The sequence below is a fragment of the Berghia stephanieae genome, chromosome 10 (assembly GCF_034508935.2).
Source record: "Berghia stephanieae isolate SIO BIC M18660-M18661 chromosome 10, UCSD_Bste_1.3, whole genome shotgun sequence".
In the NCBI taxonomy this organism is placed as follows: Eukaryota; Metazoa; Mollusca; class Gastropoda; order Nudibranchia; family Aeolidiidae; genus Berghia; species Berghia stephanieae.
In genome coordinates, this window is record NC_088369.1 from 4,612,734 (window position 1) to 4,633,325 (window position 20,592).

Genomic DNA, 20,592 nt, shown 5'->3' on the forward strand with positions numbered 1-20,592 from the left:
CATACATACATACATACATACATACATACATACATACATACATACATACATACATACATCTACATACATACACTACATACATACATACATACATACTACATACATACATACATACATACATACATACATACATACATACTACATACTACATACATACATACATACATACATACATACATACATACATACATACATACATACATACATACATACATACATACATACATACATACATACATACATACATACATACATACATACATACATACATACATACATACATACATACATACATACATACATACATACATACATACATACATACATACATACATACATACATACATACATACATACATACATACATACATGCATACATACATACATACATACAAGCATACATACATACAGCCATCCAAACATAATATAATTCATCATTGAATGCTGCTCAATTTTAATAGACTGTGTAGCCAAAAGGCCTGTCCTGTAAAATGCCGTTTTCAGGTGGTGAGTCACACATGTTTCAATACATTCATGAATTTCAATACAATATGAATTTCATACATACACACATACATACATACATGCATAATACAATTTATCACTGAGTACCGCTACTGTATTTTAATAGATTTTGTGTGTAACAAAAAGGCCTTTCAAAGACATATATATATATATAAACAAACATAATGATGATACATCACAAACTTATGACTGTTCGCCGCCACTGCGATTTACAGTAGGTAAAATCTCCCTGCTGTGTATAATCTCAGCAATTTCACTGTCGTCTTGAATCTGCTTTCCCATTTCAACGTCCCTGATGATCTCCACTACGGGTACTTGTCTGTTGTAGTGGCGTTGCATGCATGGGAGCAGGAAGAGCATGGCCCCACTTATGGCGATGAGAGTTCCCATTACAATGAAAGAAATATCGTAGCTGCCTGTCCAGTCGTACAGAAGACCTGAATGGGGAAAAAAAAAGAAACAAAATTGTTCGGATTAAGATGATTTCGTACATGAATTCTTGACAGAACTACAAGCAAAGGAAAGAGGAAGTTTCGTGAATAAGACAACATATTATGAAAAACGAAGCTTTGAGGAGCACATCCAGCACTGTGGACAAGTAAGGGGAGGGGGTGAATCTTTGTAGATAGATAGATAGATAGATAGATAGATAGATAGATAGATAGATAGATAGATAGATAGATAGATAGATAGATAGATAGATAGATAGATAGATTGGCAGGTTTGTAGGTTGGTAGGTAATATTTAAACAGACAGATGAGTAGTTAGATTAATGAATATTGAAGAAGATGATGATAATGATGATGATGATGATGATGATGATGATGACGATGATGACGATAATGACGGTGGTGGTTGGTTGTGGTAGTGATAGGGATGGTGATGAAGAAAGTGAGTGTCGTGAATATATTTCTGTAAGTAGTTATACTCCCAGCATCAACAACGATCATGAAGATAACATAGACCACGGCCTGACGGACACACTGGTAAATGATTCGAGGTTTTTATCCAGCTTATTTCCATCATCTATTTTAGAGTCGTTACCTGCAATTGGCGGTCCTACAAAAGTTGCCGCTCCTTGAAACAGCAGCAAAAGTCCAAAAGAATTGGTCAGATACTCTAAACCTAAAAGGTCAACCAGTACAACAGAGGTCAAGGACACGTAGACACCTGCAGAATAAAAAGGATAATGTGTACTGCAATCAAGGCATGTGGCCCATCGCCTCTAAACATAGTTTGGTATCATTATTTTTCGTATTTATCTCCCCTGCAATATTAGCAGTTTCATAATGATTTCTGTTGATTATAATACTAAATTATGTTGTTGTTAAATGGACAGCTAATTTTCTCAAATTAATGTTTTGAACTAACAATATCTTTTTTTTTTAAAAACTAGTACAAGGATTGATAAAATTTAAAGACCATTATGATCAGGGATGATTGCAAACTAACATAAACTCAAAATCCATGGGAGGGGGGGGGGGGAATGGGGGGTGGGCGACATTTGGTACGTATAGAAAGTTCGACGTTGACGTCACTCAGGTCTTTGTTATTGTTTTTTGCCATCCACGTTTATGAGTATTTCTCACTAAACAATACTAACCAGACTATAAACATTCTTGGTTACACACAGTTTTGTGTGTTGGTCCGTTATACTTCCGGATGGCAATGTTGTGAACTTCTTAGCCAAGCGCATACTATCTATATTTTCCTAGACAAACACACATTTGTAGATGTGCAACAGGCTATCTCGAAGCTATCAACTTGGGGACATGTGGGGGAGGGAGGTTTTGTTTTGTTGTATTATTTTTTTTTATCTTTTAGATTGCACAAATAATTTGGTGAGACACAAATCCCAATGTTCTAGTTTCGAAAACTCGAAATCGTGATACATCCGTTTTTAACTCACTCCTTACCAACCATATTCATGATTTGTCCAGAAAATTCCATACTTACCAAACACAAAAATGATTTTTCTTTACACTCAAATACTATATCAACAAGTAAATACCATACATAGTTTTGTGATGCAATGGCTTTATGTTCTTATAAATATAACAATGAATTTTCTTCAAATTTTGTGATGCACAAAACAAATCTGTTTAGTAAAATGGTCGTATCGTAATAATAATAAATGTTACAATTTCCCCCACAGCTGGTATGGGAAGAGTTAAATTAGCGGTTTCCAATAGAGTTCAACAGTAGTGACGTCACTTCCCTCATAATGCCGCATAGTAACTGGTTCTAAACTATCGGAACAATGGCGGGCGCCATTATCTCCATAAACGCCCTCATGAAATACTTATCCGACGAGCATATAAGTGTATCCAGATGAGAAAATCATTATAAATCATGTTTTGACTTTTCTACATTTTAATCTCGTGACATGTGAAAACGTTCTAGCCAGCATGAAGAATAAAGAGTACCGATTTTCTTTGTTTAGAACCAAGTTGCTGGTTACTGGGCGAATGTGACATCAGATTATTGAATCCGATTACACCAAATGAGAAACTTTTCCCACAACGATGCTTACCTATGAAGATCCCAAAAATGGCAGCGTATATTACAAATGCCATATAGGAGTCGCCCATTATGACGCTGAACGCCGTCGCCAACCCACATATCGTGAGGGCGCTGTTGTAGAGGCTAAGACGGTTGACCCAGGATCTGTCGGACAGGAAGCCGAAGATGATACGGCCACATGTATTGGCGATACCAATTATCGATAACAAGAAAGCGGCATTTTTCTCGTCAATACCTGCTATTTTGGCTCTGTGAACGAAAAGAAATAAATAAAGAATTTTTTTTTAAACACATTGAGTCACGGTATATGTGTTGTTTGTAGTGGTATGACATTCACTTTCGGATCGGAAGGTCCTGAGTTCGAGCCACGGTCAGCTAAATAGTTGAGTCCTCTTTACTCCCAATCTTCCACCGTACTCAGGTGTAAAATGAGTACATCGCCATAACAGCGTTGTCCCTGTCTAAAAAACAATGACACATCGCCTGACAGGCATCATGTCTCGTTCTACATGTTACATGTTGCTGTTGCTGGTCAGGGACCCCGTGTTGAGCGCTTTGAGCAGGTTTAGTGGATATTGCGCTATATAACAGCTCGAATTCAATTTTTATATTTTCTGAGACTTCAATTTAAAACAAAGAATAGATATGAGTTTTAAAGAGACTATCAAAGGGTATGGGAGCTTCGAGGCTGCATGGAGCTTGACCTTGTATATCGATGGCCCGTTGATCAAACTACTGAAGTCGCGTTTTCACCAATCTGCTGACCAAAAACTCTAATGCCGCCTACACCAGAGATTAGCGCTCCTCCTACTGCCTTTGTATTTCGAGTGGATCAAATCTCTGCAGTTACTTCAGAGGGTTGATCATCTGGTTTTAAATACACATTTGGCGGAGAAGGGGAGGCGCTATTCTCTTTAGAGTGATCAAAGTACGTCAACCCGCATCGCTGAAATTTATCTACTAAGACTCAAAATCCAAAGCGGTTTTTTTCAAGTCACATATCAAACAAAGATCTGTCTACTACATCAGAATCTAATCACCAAAGCCTACCTAGCAAAAATATAGCCACTACTCAAAACGTAATGATATACCAACCAAACAAAGATCTATCTACTACATCAGAATCTAATCACCAAAGCCTACCTAGCAAAAATATAGCCACTACTCAAAACGTAATGATATACCAAACACAAATCTATCTACTATTCAAAATCTATTCATTCACCGATCATAGATCTATCCACAACTCAAAATCTAATCACTTAGCGATCATAAATCTACTATCACTAGCCAAAATCTAATTACTTATCGATCATAGATCTATCCACTACTCAAAATCCAGTCACTTACCAAAGATATATCTATCTACTATTCAAATCTCGTATTACTTACAAAGCATCGAAAACTGTACCACTTAAAATGTAATTACTTACCAAACAAAGATCTAATACTCAAAATATAATCACTTATCATACAAAGATATATATCCACTTCTAAAAATCTCTTTTCTTTTCTTTCCTATTTTCTATTTTTTAAACCTCAGGAATTAGAGACACCCAATGTTTGTCGTCACTTTGCCATTTTAGGTTTATCTCTATCTTATACATACGAACATAAACATAGGCATAGGGATAATGACCTTTAAAAAAATCTATTCACTACTGTTATTCAAAATCTAATCACTTACCTATCTGGTAAAAATATAAAGGGCATGTTGAATCCTATACTGGTGAGAAAATTAGAAATACCAAACATCAGAAAGACTGGGTTTTTCAACAAGGAAAATGACATCATTTCCCGCATCGTGTCTCGGAACTCCCTGGAAAACTCGAAACATTTGTTTGTACTTTTTCCGTCTTCTCCGCCATCCCCGTCGGCGTCCTTGTCGCGATGCGACGGAGACATGGGCGTGACCGTAGCCAGGTAGACATCCGGTTGGGACCGGTACATGGGAATGTTCAGTAAGCTTCCGCTGTAGAAGATATCCTTTCGCGAAAGAGGAGCGAGCATGTGGGGATTGGACGACGAGCTGCTTTGGCTTCCGCCGCGAGAGCGTCTTCCGATGTGGGTTGGAGAGGCGGATTTATGTCCCCCGTCCCGTTTATTCGCCGACTCGCTTTTGGTTCTGTAGCGGTGGATGGCGCCATCTGATCGGGCGAGGCTGGCGGGATCCTGCTTGTTGTTTCGAGTTCCCGGGACGGTAAGGCACTGACTGGCGCTTAGTTCTCGTAGATTATCGTCCATCTCGCTGGGGAAATCGACATGCACCTAAAATATCATGAATAAAGAAATATAAATGATTGAAATAAATTTAATACTCAATTTTTTATAAAAGAATAAATCTGGCACATGTTACAAAACGGTATCATGTGCAGCTATGTGGTCTTGTGGTATGACACTTCCTTTCGGATCGGAAGGTCCTGGGATCGAGCTTTGCTCGGCGCATAGTTGAATCCTTGGAAAGGGCTCTTTACTCATATTCTCTCACCGAACTCAGGTGTAAAATGAATACATGGCCGTTAACAGCGTTGTCTCTGTCAGAAAAAAAAATATGTAAGACCGCCTAACCGGTGTCATGTCTCGTTCTACATGTCGCATGTTGCTGTTGGTCAGGGACCTTTGTAAAGCGCTTTGAGCACGTTTAGTGAATAATGCGCTAATATAAATTTAAAAATCTCAATTAAGCTCAGTGATGAATCTGGCTCCGAAAAGTGTATTTAGAAACAAAACGATGAGAAAAATGAACTCCCAAGTTTTTAGCTTTGTAGAAATTGTATTCCTTCCCCGCCATCACGAAGTGAAATTAAACTCTAAGTTTCCTATTGGTGGGAGTCCCGATAGCTCAGTTGGTAAAGCAGTCGTTTCACACGCAAAGGGAGCGAGATCGATCCAGGGTGAAGTCGAGATTTTTCCACCCAGCAGTGATTGGGTAGCTGGATCTGTTAGATATTGCGGAAAGTACTTTGGGATAGACTAGCGTCCTACCCAAAGGATAGCAAGCAATTGCTATTCTATGTTTCACGCTAGAGAGACCAAGATAAACTCCGGCTCCATGGGTCTCGTGGCTCTGAAGGATATTTTTTTCCGCCATCACGACGTGAAATAAAACACCAAGTTTCTTATCTAAATAAATCTCTAAATGCCATTTCCAGCACCAAGTTCATACCGACAGAATACAGCCTTGAGACAGTGGGTCACAAATATATATATAAATAAAAAGCTAGATTGAATAACGATGGGAGGGGGGATAAAATATAGGTTTTGTCAAAATGAAATCAATCGAATTGGTTTTTGGGCGACTTAAGAGCCCAAGTAAAAATATAATCTGAGCTAAATGAGTCCGTTCTTAGTTCATTGACCGTGTTGATCCAGAAATAAATAAAATATATTTAATTGGAATACATAGGTTTAACAGAACGCTAGATGCTGAGAGAAAAGATAAAGATAGATAGATAGATAGATAGATAGATAGATAGATAGAGATAGATAGATAGATAGATAGATAGATAGATAGATAGATAGAGATAGTTAGATATGGATGGATGGATGGATGGATGGATGGATGGATATAGAGAGAGATAGATAGATAGATAGAGAGAGAGAGAGAGAGAGAGAGAGAGAGAGAGAGAGTCAATCTGACCTGAAAACTATTGAGCAGCAAATCCGAGGGAGTGGACAATCCGTCATCAGGGTCATGAGCCTCCCCATGGTCAGTCACGATGGAAGAAATCAACACATCCGTGTCAGAATTGGCCAGCACCGCTCCAGCGTTTCCACCGCCGCCAACGGGCGCAGATTTCTGCTGGTGGTTGTTCATATTCTGATGACTCCCGCCGTTGGCGCTTCCCTTGGACAAGGGAATCACCTCCATCGAGGACTTCTTACTTCCTTCCCACTCGCCTCCGCCTTCTCCGCCGTGATGCTTCTTAATCAGGAACGTCATTTCCGGTGTTTCTCTCCCGTTCTTTTTCGTCGTCGTCGTTGTCGTTTGCGTTATCATGGGTATCATTTCCGTCATGATGCTCGGAGACGTCTTCGTCGTTCCTTCAGAATTGGTCAGCAGAGCTTCCTTCTCCTCCTCGTTGCTGGAAGAACTCAACGCCCCGCTCTCCGACGTTTTGTCCGTCTCGCAGTCAGCCGGAGCTTCGAGTGGACGGAAAAGAAGCCCGCAAACGACGACGTTGAAGATGATGCCCCCGAGAATCAGCATCGCGCCTCTCCAGGAGTATTCCTGGACGAGTATCTCAGTTATTGGAGCCAAGACGAAGGTTCCGAATCCAGAGCCGCACACGGCCAGCCCCGTTGCGAACGACCGTTTCTTCTCGAAGTACTGGGCGACAGAGACGATGGCAGGGAGGTAGATTAGACCGAATCCAAGACCTGGATAGATGGTGATGTGAACGGGAAGAGGTGGGGAGGGGAGGGGGGGGGGGGTCAGGTATGGAAAAAAAGTTCTGTTAAAAATACATGTAGCGGAACAAGTCATTATGGGTTCGAAAACAAAAACAAAAAACAAAAACAACGTAAACTCAAATAAATATATGAGTTTATACGAAATGTGCCCAAAGGCTTTACTGGGCGTTACAAGTCAACAACATCATTCGGCATAGAGTACTGGACATGAAATATGCAGTCAGGTGATAATACAATTATATCTAAAGACACACAACTGGTATCGGCGCTAGGTATTCACTTTACACCTGAGTACGGTGAGAGAATATGAGTAAAGAGTCTTATCCGAGGACTCAATGTAACTTTTGTAACAACCAAGCTACAGTATACCATTCGAAATCTAATATTAGCATTGATGTGTAAAATATTAAACACCAATACACACACACACACACACACACACACACACACTCACTCAGAAACACATAAAGAATGAAAGACAACAGTAGGTGCAAGAATTGTAACCGATTTGGGAGATTTTTCTCCCTGGTCGATCTGGTTTATTTATTTATGTTTTCATTGTTTTATTTATGTTGTTGTTTTTTTTTTGTTTTTTTTTTTGTTATTAGCTGAAGAATAGTTTTGAGCCCGAAACATTCCGTATTTGACAATTTGCTCTTTTTTTTAAAATCTGATATATTCATTTTTGTTTATTATTTTTTACAGTCACAGGTTCTAGCGTTAATTTGTACCACGGAGACTGATATTGCTGACCTAAATTTTCAAACATATCTGGAGACTGATATTGCTAACCTAAATTTTCAAACATATCTTTCTCTAATGCAGCTCCAAAAAATCTGGAATTCCCTGTCCCCCACAACCAGAAACTCTCCAACTTTTAACTCTTTCAAGTCCAATTTAAAGACATACTTTAGTTTAATGTTCTTCAAACTGAGCTTTCACTGATGCAGTTTGTATCCTATTTTCCCTTTGTGAATTCGTGTTTAATTGTAAAGCGCGTTAGAGCATGAATTCATGGAATTTGCGCGCAATACAAATATGATTTATTATTATTATTATTATTATTATTATTATTATTATTATTATTATTATTATTATTATTATTATTATTATTATTATTATTATTATTATTATTATTATATCATTACTATTATTATTATTATTATTATTATTATTATTATTATTATTATTATTATTATTATTATTATTATTATTATTATTATTATTATTATTATTATTATTATTATTGTTATTATTATTATTATTATCATTATTATTATTATTATTATTATTATTATTATTATTATTATTATTATTATTATTATTATTATTATTATTATTATTATATCATTACTATTATTATTATTATTATTATTATTATTATTATTATTATTATTATTATTATTATTATGAAATGTACATATTAGCAGGTCTACATTATGAGTTTGATTTAACAATGTTGTAATGGATCAATAAAATAAAACAAATAAAATAAAATTCCCTTTATTCATCCCATATAGGAAATTACTCTCTAGGGTCTGTTCCAAGGGAAGACTGGAATAACCCAGGCGTCAGCCGCAGAGCAGCGCCAAAAAATTGAGCTAGGGCGAGGTGACTTGCGCAGCAGCAGGTGATCGAACCGATGCCTTTCGGGTACGAAGCCAAGACCGTACCGCTGAGGCACGCTGCCCCACGCCATCATCATCACCATCATCAACATCATCATCATCATTAATCATCGTCATCATCATCATGACCGTTATCGCTACCACCAACACTACCACCGCAACCACCACCACCACCATCATCATCATCATCATCATCATCATCATCATCATCATCATCATCATTAATCATCGTCATCATCATCATGACCGCTGTCGCTACCACCAACACTACCACCGCAACCACCACCACCACCATCATCATCATCATCATCATCATCATCATCATCATCATCATCATCATCATCATATCATCATCATCATTAATCATCGTCATCATCGTCATGACCGCTGTCGCTACCACCAACACTAACCACCACCACCACCATCATCATCATCATCATCATCATCATTCATCATCATCATCATCATCATCATCATCATCATTAATCATCGTCATCATCGTCATGACCGCTGTCGCTACCACCAACACTACCACCGCAACCACCACCATCATCATCTCATCATCATTCATCATCATCATCATCATCATCATTAATCATCGTCATCATCATCATGACCGCTGTCGCTACCACCAACACTACCACCGCAACCACCACCATCATCATCATCATCATCATCATCATCATCATCATCATCATCATCATCATCATCATCATCGTCATCATCATCATGACCGCTGTCGCTACCACCAACACTACCACCGCAACCACCACCACCATCATCATCATCATCATCATCATCATCATCATCATCATCATCATCATCATCATCATCATCTTCACTATCACTACCACCATCGCCACCATAATAATTGACGTTAGTCTGATAGTATCTCCTTTACAACAATGCGTCCAAAACGATTTGTGATATTAATTAGACCTGCAAATAATTAGACGTAGCCTGCTGACCAATGGTCAACAATCAGTTCTAAGTGGGGCCACTTAACACAAGTATTGTCCTAATGACCGGGGTGACTAATAGCATGTGGTTGTAGACGGACACAGACAGGTCAGGTGGAATCTTAATGGCAGATGTCGGCATCTCGGACATGGTGGTGGTGGTGATGGTGAAGATGATGGTGTTGGTGTTGATGATGATAGCGGTGTTAATGATGATGATGGTGTTGATGATGATGGTGGTGTTGATGATGATGGTGGTGTTAATGATGATGGTGGTGTTGATGATGATGGTGGTGTTGATGATGATGGTGGTGTTAATGATGATGGTGGTGTTAATGATGATGGTGGTGTTAATGATGATGGTGGTGTTAATGATGATGGTGGTGTTGATGATGATGGTGGTGTTAATGATGATGGTGGTGTTAATGATGATGGTGGTGTTAATGATGATGGTGGTGTTGATGATGATGGTGGTGTTAATGATGATGGTGGTGTTGATGATGATGGGGGTGTTGATGATGATGGTGGTGTTAATGATGATGATGGTGATGATGATGGTGGTGTTAATGATGATGATGGTGGTGTTAATGATGATGGTGGTGTTGATGATGATGGTGGTGTTAATGATGATGATGGTGATGATGATGGTGGTGTTAATGATGATGGTGGTGTTGATGATGATGGGGGTGTTGATGATGATGGTGGTGTTAATGATGATGGTGGTGTTAATGATGATGGTGGTGTTGATGATGATGGTGGTGTTGATGATGATGGTGGTGTTGATGATGATGGTGGTGTTGATGATGATGGTGGTGTTGATGATGATGGTGGTGTTGATGATGATGGTGGTGTTAATGATGATGGTGGTGTTAATGATGATGGTGGTGTTAATGATGATGGTGGTGTTGATGATGATGGTGGTGTTGATGATGATGGTGGTGTTGATGATGATGGTGGTGTTAATGATGATGGTGGTGTTGATGATGATGATGGTGTTGATGATGATGGTGGTGTTGATGATGATGCCGGTGTTGATGATGATGGCGGTGTTGATGATGATGGTGGTGTTAATGATGATGGTGGTGTTAATGACGATGGTGGTGTTAATGATGATGGTGGTGTTGATGATGATGGTGGTGTTAATGATGATGATGGTGATGATGATGGTGGTGTTAATGATGATGGTGGTGTTGATGATGATGGGGGTGTTGATGATGATGTGGTGTTAATGATGAGATGGTGGTGTTAATGATGATGATGGTGGTGTTGATGATGATGGTGGTGCTAATGTGATGGTGGTGTTGATGATGATGGTGGTGTTAATGATGATGGTGGTGTTAATGATGATGATGGTGGTGGTGTTAATGATGATGGTGGTGTTGATGATGATGGTGGTGTTGATGATGTGATGGTGTTGTGATGATGAGTGGTGATGATGATGGTGGTGTTGATGATGATGGTGGTGTTGTGATGATGATGGTGGTGTTATGATATGATGAGTGATGTGGATGGTGTTATGATGATGATGGTGGTGGTGTGGGAGATGGATGATGGTGGTGGTGTTAATGATGAGTGGGTGGTGTTGGAGGTGGATGATGATGGTGGTGTTGATGATGTGGTGTGTTGATGATGATGGTGGTTGTTAATGATGATGGTGGTGTGATGATGGTGATGATGGTGGTGGTGGGTGATTATTGTATGATGGTGGTTGTGTGTGGATGTATGATGATGTGTGTGGTGGGTGTTGATGATGGTGGTGTTGATGATGATGGTGGTGGTGTTAATGATGATGGTGGTGTTGATGATGATGGTGGTGGTGTTAATGATGATGGTGGTGTTGATGATGATGGATGATGATGAGTGATGATGATGTGGTGTTGATGATGATTGGTGGTATAATGATGATGGTGGTGTTGATGATGATGGTGGGTTGTGTTGAGGTATGATGATGATGGGTGTTGATGATGATGTGGTGTGTGTGTGATGGTGATGGTGGTGTTAATGATGATGATGGTGTTGAGATGATGATGGTGGGTGTTAATGATGATGGTGGTGTTGATGATGATGATGGTGTTATGATGATGGTGGTGTTGATGATGTGGTGGTGTTATGATGATGATTGGTGGTGTTAATGATGTAAGATGGTGGTGTTAATGATGATGGTGGTGTTGTTGATGATGATGGTGGTGTGTTAATGATGATGGTGGTGTGATGATGATTGATGTGATGGTGGTGTGTTAATGATGATGGTGGTGTTATATGATGATGATGGTGGTGTTAATGATGATGGTGGTGGATGTGAGGTGGTATGATGATGGTGTAAGATGATGGTGTGGTGTTGATGATGATGGCTGGTGTTAATGATGATGGGGTGTTGATGATGATGGTGGTGTTGAGGTGATGATGTGTGGTGTTAATGATGATGGTGGTGTTGATGATGATGGTGGGTTTGATGTGATGGTGGTGTTGATGATGATGGTGGTGTTAATGATGATGGTGGTGTTAATGATGATGATGGTGTTAATGATGATGGTGGTGTTGATGATGATGGTGGTGTTAATGATGATGGTGGTGGTGGTGGAGGTGATGGTGAAGATGATGATAATGACGATGATTAATGATGATGATTATGATGATGATGAGGAGGAGGAGGAGGAAGAGGAGGAGGAGGAAGAGGAGGAGGAGGAAGAGGAGGAGGAGGAGGGGGAGGAGGATGAGATGAGAAGGAAGAATATGGATAATGATGGTGATTATGATGATGATGATGATGATGATGATGATGATGACGACGACGACGACGACGACGACGACGATGATGATGATGATGATGATGATGATGATGATGATGATGATGATGATGATGACGACGACAACGACGACGACGACGACGATGATGATGATGATGATGATGATGATGATGATGATGATGATGATGATGATGATGATGATGATGATGATGATGATGACGAAAACGACGACGATGATGATGATGATGATGATAGTCTCCAGCTCACCTGTCATCACTCCACATGTCACATACAGGTAGTACAAGTTAGGTGCCGGCACACTGATTACAAACCCGATGCCAGCAATAATGGCACCAAAGATAGTCACCGCTCGACATCCATACCTGTTGGTCAACGCACTGGCCAGTGGCCCTGAGGAAAGTGGGTTTGAATATAATAAATAAATATAAAATTACATCATAATAAGAAGCAGAAGTCGCGAAGATAAACCTTCGTCTCTTCCGGTTCAAAACACATTGGAAGTGTGTAACCAGTCCTCTGGACAATGCATAAACCATGAACAGGTTACATTATATTGAATCATTTTTAAAAGAATTTTCAAAATCTTATTTTGGCCTACAAAAATAAAAACAGTGGATCTATTAAAGAAAGTTGTCTGCACTAGCATTGAAAGCCAAATAAAAAGAAGATGGCGTTGGCTGGGTCATGTGGTCAGAATAGAAAAAAAAAAGGGTCACTTCCCAAAAAAGCCCTGTACTAGACAGCAGATGGGAAGAGAAAGCGGAGGAGATCCAAAGAAACCCGGCTAGGGACCATGGAAAAATAATTAAATGAAGCAGGTCTGTCCTGGAATACAGCCACCGCAAAAGCAGCCGATCGCAAAAAAATGGAGATGTCTGGTGGATGCCCTATGTGCCTCAAGGCCCGAAGAGGATTAAGCAAGTAAGTATATTGACTCATACGGTGGCAAAACAATTTCAGGCAGAGTCGTGTGGCTACGGGGCTTACAAGAAGAGGATGGACAATCTTTATTGACGACCAGCATTGATTTAGGCTAGAAAATATGATGTCATCACTCTGAAACCTGTAGATCAGTTGCACAATGTATGTACAGTACCCAGTAAGTGGGTAAACTCATGACATGAGATACTAACCACCAAATGTCGTCAAAAGACACGTCTTTGGCCACAAAAGAAAACAAATCGTGAATTGTATTCAACAGTTCAACCAATGGGATTACTCGTTTCCTTGACCACAAAGGCAACTCACTAGGCGGTCCACAAACCATTACAATTTTTTTTTTCGGACAGAGACAACGCTGTTAATGGCCAGGTACTCTTTTTACAGCTGAGTACGGTGAGAGAATGTGAGTAAAGAGCCTTCTCCAAGGATTCAACTATGCGCCGAGCGAGGCTCGAACCCAGGACCTTCCGATCCTAAAGCGAGTGTCATACCACTAGAACCACATAGCCGCACAAGAAGGCAGGACTGGGAAACAGATAAGGAACTTACCGACAGTAAACGTGACAGCAGGTTGTAAGGCACCAATCCATGAAGCCGGGCCACGACCCACGTCGAACACCTCCACGAACTCAATGAGGAATATCCCAAAAGTGTACACGACGCCGTCGGCGATCACGTGAATGAGGAATGAGGAAAGGACGACAATCCAGCCCCATCCGCCGTCAGGTGGCGGCACGGTGTTGATGACGTCAGAACTCTTCTCATTTTTGGAGTCGTCCGCCCCTTTCCCGGATGATGACGACGATCTTGCTGTTGTTGTTGTTTTTGTTGTTGTTCCGGTAGCAGAAGTCGCCAAAGGTTCGGCTTTCCCATTGGTTGTTGCCGTGTTCGCTCCGCTTCTCTTGCGGATGTTGCTTCCATTATCCTCGTCTGTCGCATTGGAAGCGGGAGCGCTTGGGTCGGTGTCGTCTGTAATCGTGTAGGTATCTTCATTGATTCCCGGGGATTTGTTCTCTGTGGGAGACGGGGTGGCAACGATGTCTTTGACCGCCGTGGTTGGGGTGGTCGTGGTGGTGGTAGTGGACGGTGAGGAGAGGGTTAGATCCTCTGTGGAGCTCGGCAAGCTGCCGTTCTGCTCGTTTTTCAACCTCTCCATTTTGAAATTGAATATAATATTATTATGGTGTGTTTATAGATTCAATATCTACTATCTTATAAATACAATTACCTCGATGTTTTTCATAACTGTCATATACATTTATCTATTATTTATTTTATTATTATTATCTTTATTTATCTAAATCTTCCTTATTCTCTTGAGTAACTGATTGATGTATTGAAAGATTATGATTATATCATTTACTATAACGTAAAAACTTTATATCGTAGATAAATATCAAATAACGTTAATCAAGTTTGTAATAATGCAAATTTGATTTTGATATGAAAAAATGATGTTAAAACTACGTGTTGTGTAAATAGAATATATAAGTTTTAAAAATGTAAATGGGATTATGATAAAATTAATAATTACTAAAATGCCAAAGAATAAAATTATGATAAAAAAATATATTTAGCTGAATGTTAAATGGGACGATGTAAGAATCTGTTGCACATTGCGTGCTAAAATGTTCGATATGCAATCATAAACAAACCCACGGGACATGAAAGCATAGATATTAGGAATAATTTGATTTTTAAAAAAGCAAATATATTGCACTGTGTATCCTTAATATTTTAGTAAATTTAAAATGATCACCTTCGTATCTACGGCTGTGGGATGATGACGTGATCAACCTGATTAGTTAAATCACATTACAGTATGAATAGAAACTATAAATCCCACTCAGTAAAGAATCTGTCTTGATTTTATAATGCTACGATGTGACATTTAAAACAAACAAAAATAACACACGAAATGACAGAAAGTTGCGGTCTGAGCGACAATTCAATAATATATGAATTCACTTTGTATCTCTCCTAGAATCATCCCATAAAAGAGCTGCGTATGCATGTACACAAAGATGGAAAGTTCCAGATATTTGATTTTCTTGTTCTATCTCAACTGAAGGCTTCTTCTTTCTAAATGCAGGGTTAAACAGGAAATTGATATTAAGGATGATAAATGTTCTTCAAATTTTGTTTTGTTTTTGTTTTTTGTTTTTTTGTTTTTTTTCAATGCTCGAGTGTTTTCTGAAGGGTTTTTAAGTAGAAATTATATGAGAGCAATATTATCTTTTGCCCTATTGAAATCTACTTCTTAGATGAGCAGCTGTCGTCTTGATAGGGGTATGAATTATTGCTTTAAGGGCCTGGAGTGTAGATAGTTGTTTTGATAGAGGTTTTTGGATATTGCCTGGTATAACCTTTGACCTTTGGTTGTATAGTAGTTGTAGTTGTAGTAGCAGCAGTAGTAGTAATAATTTCGTATGGTTGAGGTGATAACACAATCCAAAGAATGCCTTGGTGGTTGATAATAATGGATTTGTCGGATGAGTCAAATGGCAGTCTCAGTCTCATTCATTCTCATCGTTGCGCTGCTCGAGGGATGGCAAATACTTAAATGTCTGGAATAAAGAAGGAAAAAAAGGAAAAAAAAAGAAAAGTTAGCATAAGCAGACTTGACTAGTATTATTTATTTTTTACTGGTGGTCAATGTGAAGCGTTTCGAAGCTTCGGCATAAACGCTACATAATAAATGTACATTTATTATCATTATTATTGACTGGTGCTACTCGACTTAAGGCCTTTCGCTTCCTGATCATCCGATCGGGACGCCTCGGCTGCCTCTCTAATCATCCATGTCATTTCCTTCCACTGTTCACGGTCTTTTGCTGTGGATGCTAATTTCGTAAGGTCTTCCTTTGATTTTAATACTTTGTTATTTTGAAGGCGTTTTAGGTCTCTATTGAGGACAGTGTGAATTGACGTGGGTGTCTACCTTGATATTTCTGATAATTTACTATTATTATTATTATTATTATTATTATTATTATTATTATTATTATTACTATTAGTATTATTATTATTATTATTATTATTATTATTATTATTATTATTATTATTATTATTATTATTATCATTATTATTAGTATTATTAGTATTATTATTATTATTATTATTACTATTATTATTATTATTATTATATTATTATTATTATTATTATTATTATTATTATTATTATTATATATTATTATTATTATTATTATTATTATTATTATTATTATTATTATTATTATTACTATTATTATTATTATTATTATTATATATTATTATTATTATTATTATTATTATTATTACGAAAAATACGTAGAATCACGACTTTTTGACGACAGCTACAGAACTGCATTCGACTCTTTGACTACATAAATCTTTTTGAAAAGGAAAATTTAGTTCCTCAGATCCTCTATTCAGGACTTTAGTAGTGCATAAGTTTGTGGATCATGGTGATGGCAAATTATTGACATGTAGACAGTTCTGCCCAATGTCAAACTGAAGAAAAGTAAAGAGGGGCTATAGCTATTGTGTACATACTTGAGTGTCAGATAGGGGTCAACAGTCGTGACGTCACTTCCCTTGTAATGACGCATAGTAACTTAGTAACTGGTTCTAAACTATCGGAACAATATCTGCCGCCCTTATGAAATGAGCATAAAGGTATATCCAGAGGAGAAAGAAAACATTATAAATTTGATCATGTTTTTACTTTTATGCATTCTAATCACATGACATATGAAACGTTCTCGCCAGCATGACGAATAAAAAGTACCCATTTTTTTTTTTTTTGTTTAAAACCAGGCTGCTCGCCGTTGCTGGGCGACGTGACATCAGACTAATGAATCGAATTTCACGGTGTCAACCGGCTCAGAGTTCCACGCCTTATAATTGTTTATATCATTATAATATTCTCTTTTGTTGTGTGGCTATGTGTGTGTGGTCGTCTTGTGGTATGACACTCACTTTCGGATCGGAAGATCCTGGGTTCAAACCTCGCTCGGCGCATAGTTAAGTCCTTGGAAAAGGCTCTTTACTCACATTCTCTCGCCGTACTCAGGTTAAAAAAGATTACCTGGCCGTTAGCAGTGTGGTCTCTGACGGAATTTTTTTTTTTTATTATCGCCTAGCATGCGTCATGTCTCGTTCTACATGTTACGTGTTGCTGTTGATCAGGGACCCCTTGTAAAGCGCTTTGAGCACGTTTAGTGGATATTGCCCTATATAAAAGCACAATTTTTTCTTTTTCAAGACATACAAGGACGCTAAAACAACCTCGACTGCACCCGGGATCGATATTGGCCCCTTTGCGTGCGAAGCGAGTGCTCTACCAACTGAGCTATCGAGAAGTAAAAAAAAAAAAAAATCAACACGTTTTCTTTTTCTTTTTTCTTTCAGAGAGAAATGCACCACACAATATCTTTATATTCTAAAATCCCCTTGTTTGGGAGTCCCGATAACTCAAGGGACCAAGATCGATCCCGGGTGCAGCCGAGAATTTTTCTGACGCCCCCCCCCCCCCACTCCCCCCATCTTCCAGTCTACCCAGCAGTGAATGGGTAGCTGGGTCTCTTATACCTGGCGGAAAGTACTTTGCGATAGACTAGCGTCCTATCCAAAGGGTAGCAAGCAATTGCTATCGTTCCGTTTCACGCTATAGAACCCGGGATAAACTCCGACTCCATTGGTCTAAAAGGCTCTGAAGGACTGACTACCTAGTGTGGGAGTAGCCGGCCTTTATATTCAAATTATGAAACTTTTATCTTCCACTTTAAAAATCGAAACAGGGTTCAGCCTAAGGCCGGACATTAACATAATCGAATCATTATTCAGAACTTCTACTTGAGAATCACTTCAAGAAACCCATGGGGGGGGGGGGGGGTCAATCAGGGTTATAGGGTGTTTGGAGTAGAACTGACCTTGACCTTCAAGAAATTCCTTTAAACTAAACATGCGTCTTTCCCGACTAAATTAATTTTAAAAAGCTGTGGGACAGTGGCGTGGCTCAGCGGTTACCGTCTTTGCTTCGTACCTGAAAGCACCGAGTTCGATCACCCGTAGCGATGTAAGGCCGGCCTTTTTCCTTTTTTTTTTTTTTTTCTTTTTTTTTTTTTTTGTGTTGTTAAATTGTGGATTTGCTTTTGAAAGCACACAAGAGAAAAAGTAAGACAAGGAGAATTGGTTCAAATAGGGAACAGATGTAGATTCCAACAGCATATTACCCCCCCCCCCCCCCCTTTTTCCTCTTCTAATCTGATTCCATCACCCCTTATTAAATGTTGGGCAACGTGCACAGCCCCAGCCCCCTCGCCTCCCCCACCCCACCTTTCCACCCCCCCCCCCCCCCCCCCCCACACACACACACACAAACACATACACACCTTCTACTTGATACACTAGAGCGGTAAAGGTCAGTACAGCTTCAGAGAGAACAAAAGCTAGAGGTGTCTAAATGAGCCAGTAAAATGGAGAGAGAAAAATAAAGTGAGTCGATGTGACTCATATATAAGGGAACAACACAAAACAAACAACGTTTCGGCCCTTGGCCTTCGTCAGGAGACAAAAAAACACAAAATCCTCACATTGTTTCCAGATTTGACGAAATGTGATATTCTGTAAAGCTACATATTTGTGTTTGTGTTTTCTGTCTCCTGACGAAGGCCAAGGGACGAAACGTTGTTTGTTTTGTGTTGTTCCCTTATATATTATGAGTCACATCTACTCACTTTATTTTTTTTCTCTCCATTCAGAGGGAACACATACATATACATGCACGGAAGCTTTCAATCAAGCGTGATGGGGGGGGGGGGGGGGGGGGGGATGACTACGTAGCATGCTCGGCATCATGACGAGTACCGTTTCATTGTGATTTCTGCCAACATGTCAGAACCCCCCTTGATTGTCATTGCCAAACCTATTGTCAAATTTGGGCCAAGCTAATAGCTAACTAACTAACTGCTGACCGAAGCATCGAACGTTACTGTATGGATGGATGTGCGGCTATGTGGTCTAGTGCTTCGACACTCGCTTTAGGATCGGAAGGTCCTGGATTCGAGCCTCGCGCTCGGCGCATAGTTGAGTCCTTGGAAAAGGCTCTTTACTCACATTCTCTCACCGTACTCACGTGTAAAATGAGTACCTGGCCGTTAACAGCGTTGTCTTTGACCGAAAAATTGTAATATCGCTTAACAGGCGTTATGTCCCGTCCTACATGTTAAATGTTGCTGTTGACCAGGGACCCCTTGTAAAGCGCTTTGATCACATTTAAGTGGATATTGCGCTATATAAAAAAAAATCAAAAAAAATTATGAGATTAAAATCTTGCACTTTTATATAACGCAACTTCCATTAAATGTGCTCAAAGCGCTTTACAAAGATTAAACTCTTGAGCTTTTATATAACGCAACATCCATTAAATGTGCTCAAAGCTCTTTATACAAAAAGGTCCCTGGCCAACTGCAACATGTAACATTGTAGAACGAGACATGACGCCTCTCAGGCGATATTACACTTTTTTTTTTCCGACATAGACAACGATGATAACGACAAGGTACTCAAGTTACACTTGAGTGCGGTGAGAGAATTTGAGTAAAGAGCCTTTTCCAAGGACTCAAACTATGCGTATGTGCCGCTCAGAGCGGGGCTCGAACCCAGGACCTTCCGATCCGAAGGCGAGTGTCATACCACAAGGCAATATAGCCGCAGATTAATATATGTGAAATACCGTATCGATATCAAGCAAAGGAACGGAGATCGATCCAGGGAGCCGTCGAGATTCTTTCTGACCCCCCCTGTCCACCCAGCAGTGATTGGTTGGGGAGCTGGTATGATAGATCTGGC

At 39.4% G+C, this 20,592-nt stretch overlaps 1 protein-coding gene across 1 annotated transcript in view; it reads right to left on the bottom strand.

Moving 5' to 3' along the window:
- Window positions 1-213: 213 nt before the first annotated feature.
- The window catches only part of LOC144956106 (monocarboxylate transporter 5-like), an 86,775-nt gene continuing 66,396 nt past the window's right edge, over window positions 214-20,592 (bottom strand). Inside the window, exons 4-10 of the mRNA XM_078886456.1 lie at window positions 14,308-16,325; window positions 13,063-13,206; window positions 6,689-7,428; window positions 4,736-5,316; window positions 3,059-3,297; window positions 1,570-1,695; window positions 214-962 (exon numbers count right to left, since the gene is read on the bottom strand). Coding sequence (XP_078742582.1) covers window positions 709-962; window positions 1,570-1,695; window positions 3,059-3,297; window positions 4,736-5,316; window positions 6,689-7,428; window positions 13,063-13,206; window positions 14,308-14,914 — 2,691 coding nt within the window. The 5' untranslated portion in view covers window positions 14,915-16,325 and the 3' untranslated portion in view covers window positions 214-708. The remainder of the gene's footprint in view (window positions 963-1,569; window positions 1,696-3,058; window positions 3,298-4,735; window positions 5,317-6,688; window positions 7,429-13,062; window positions 13,207-14,307; window positions 16,326-20,592) is intronic.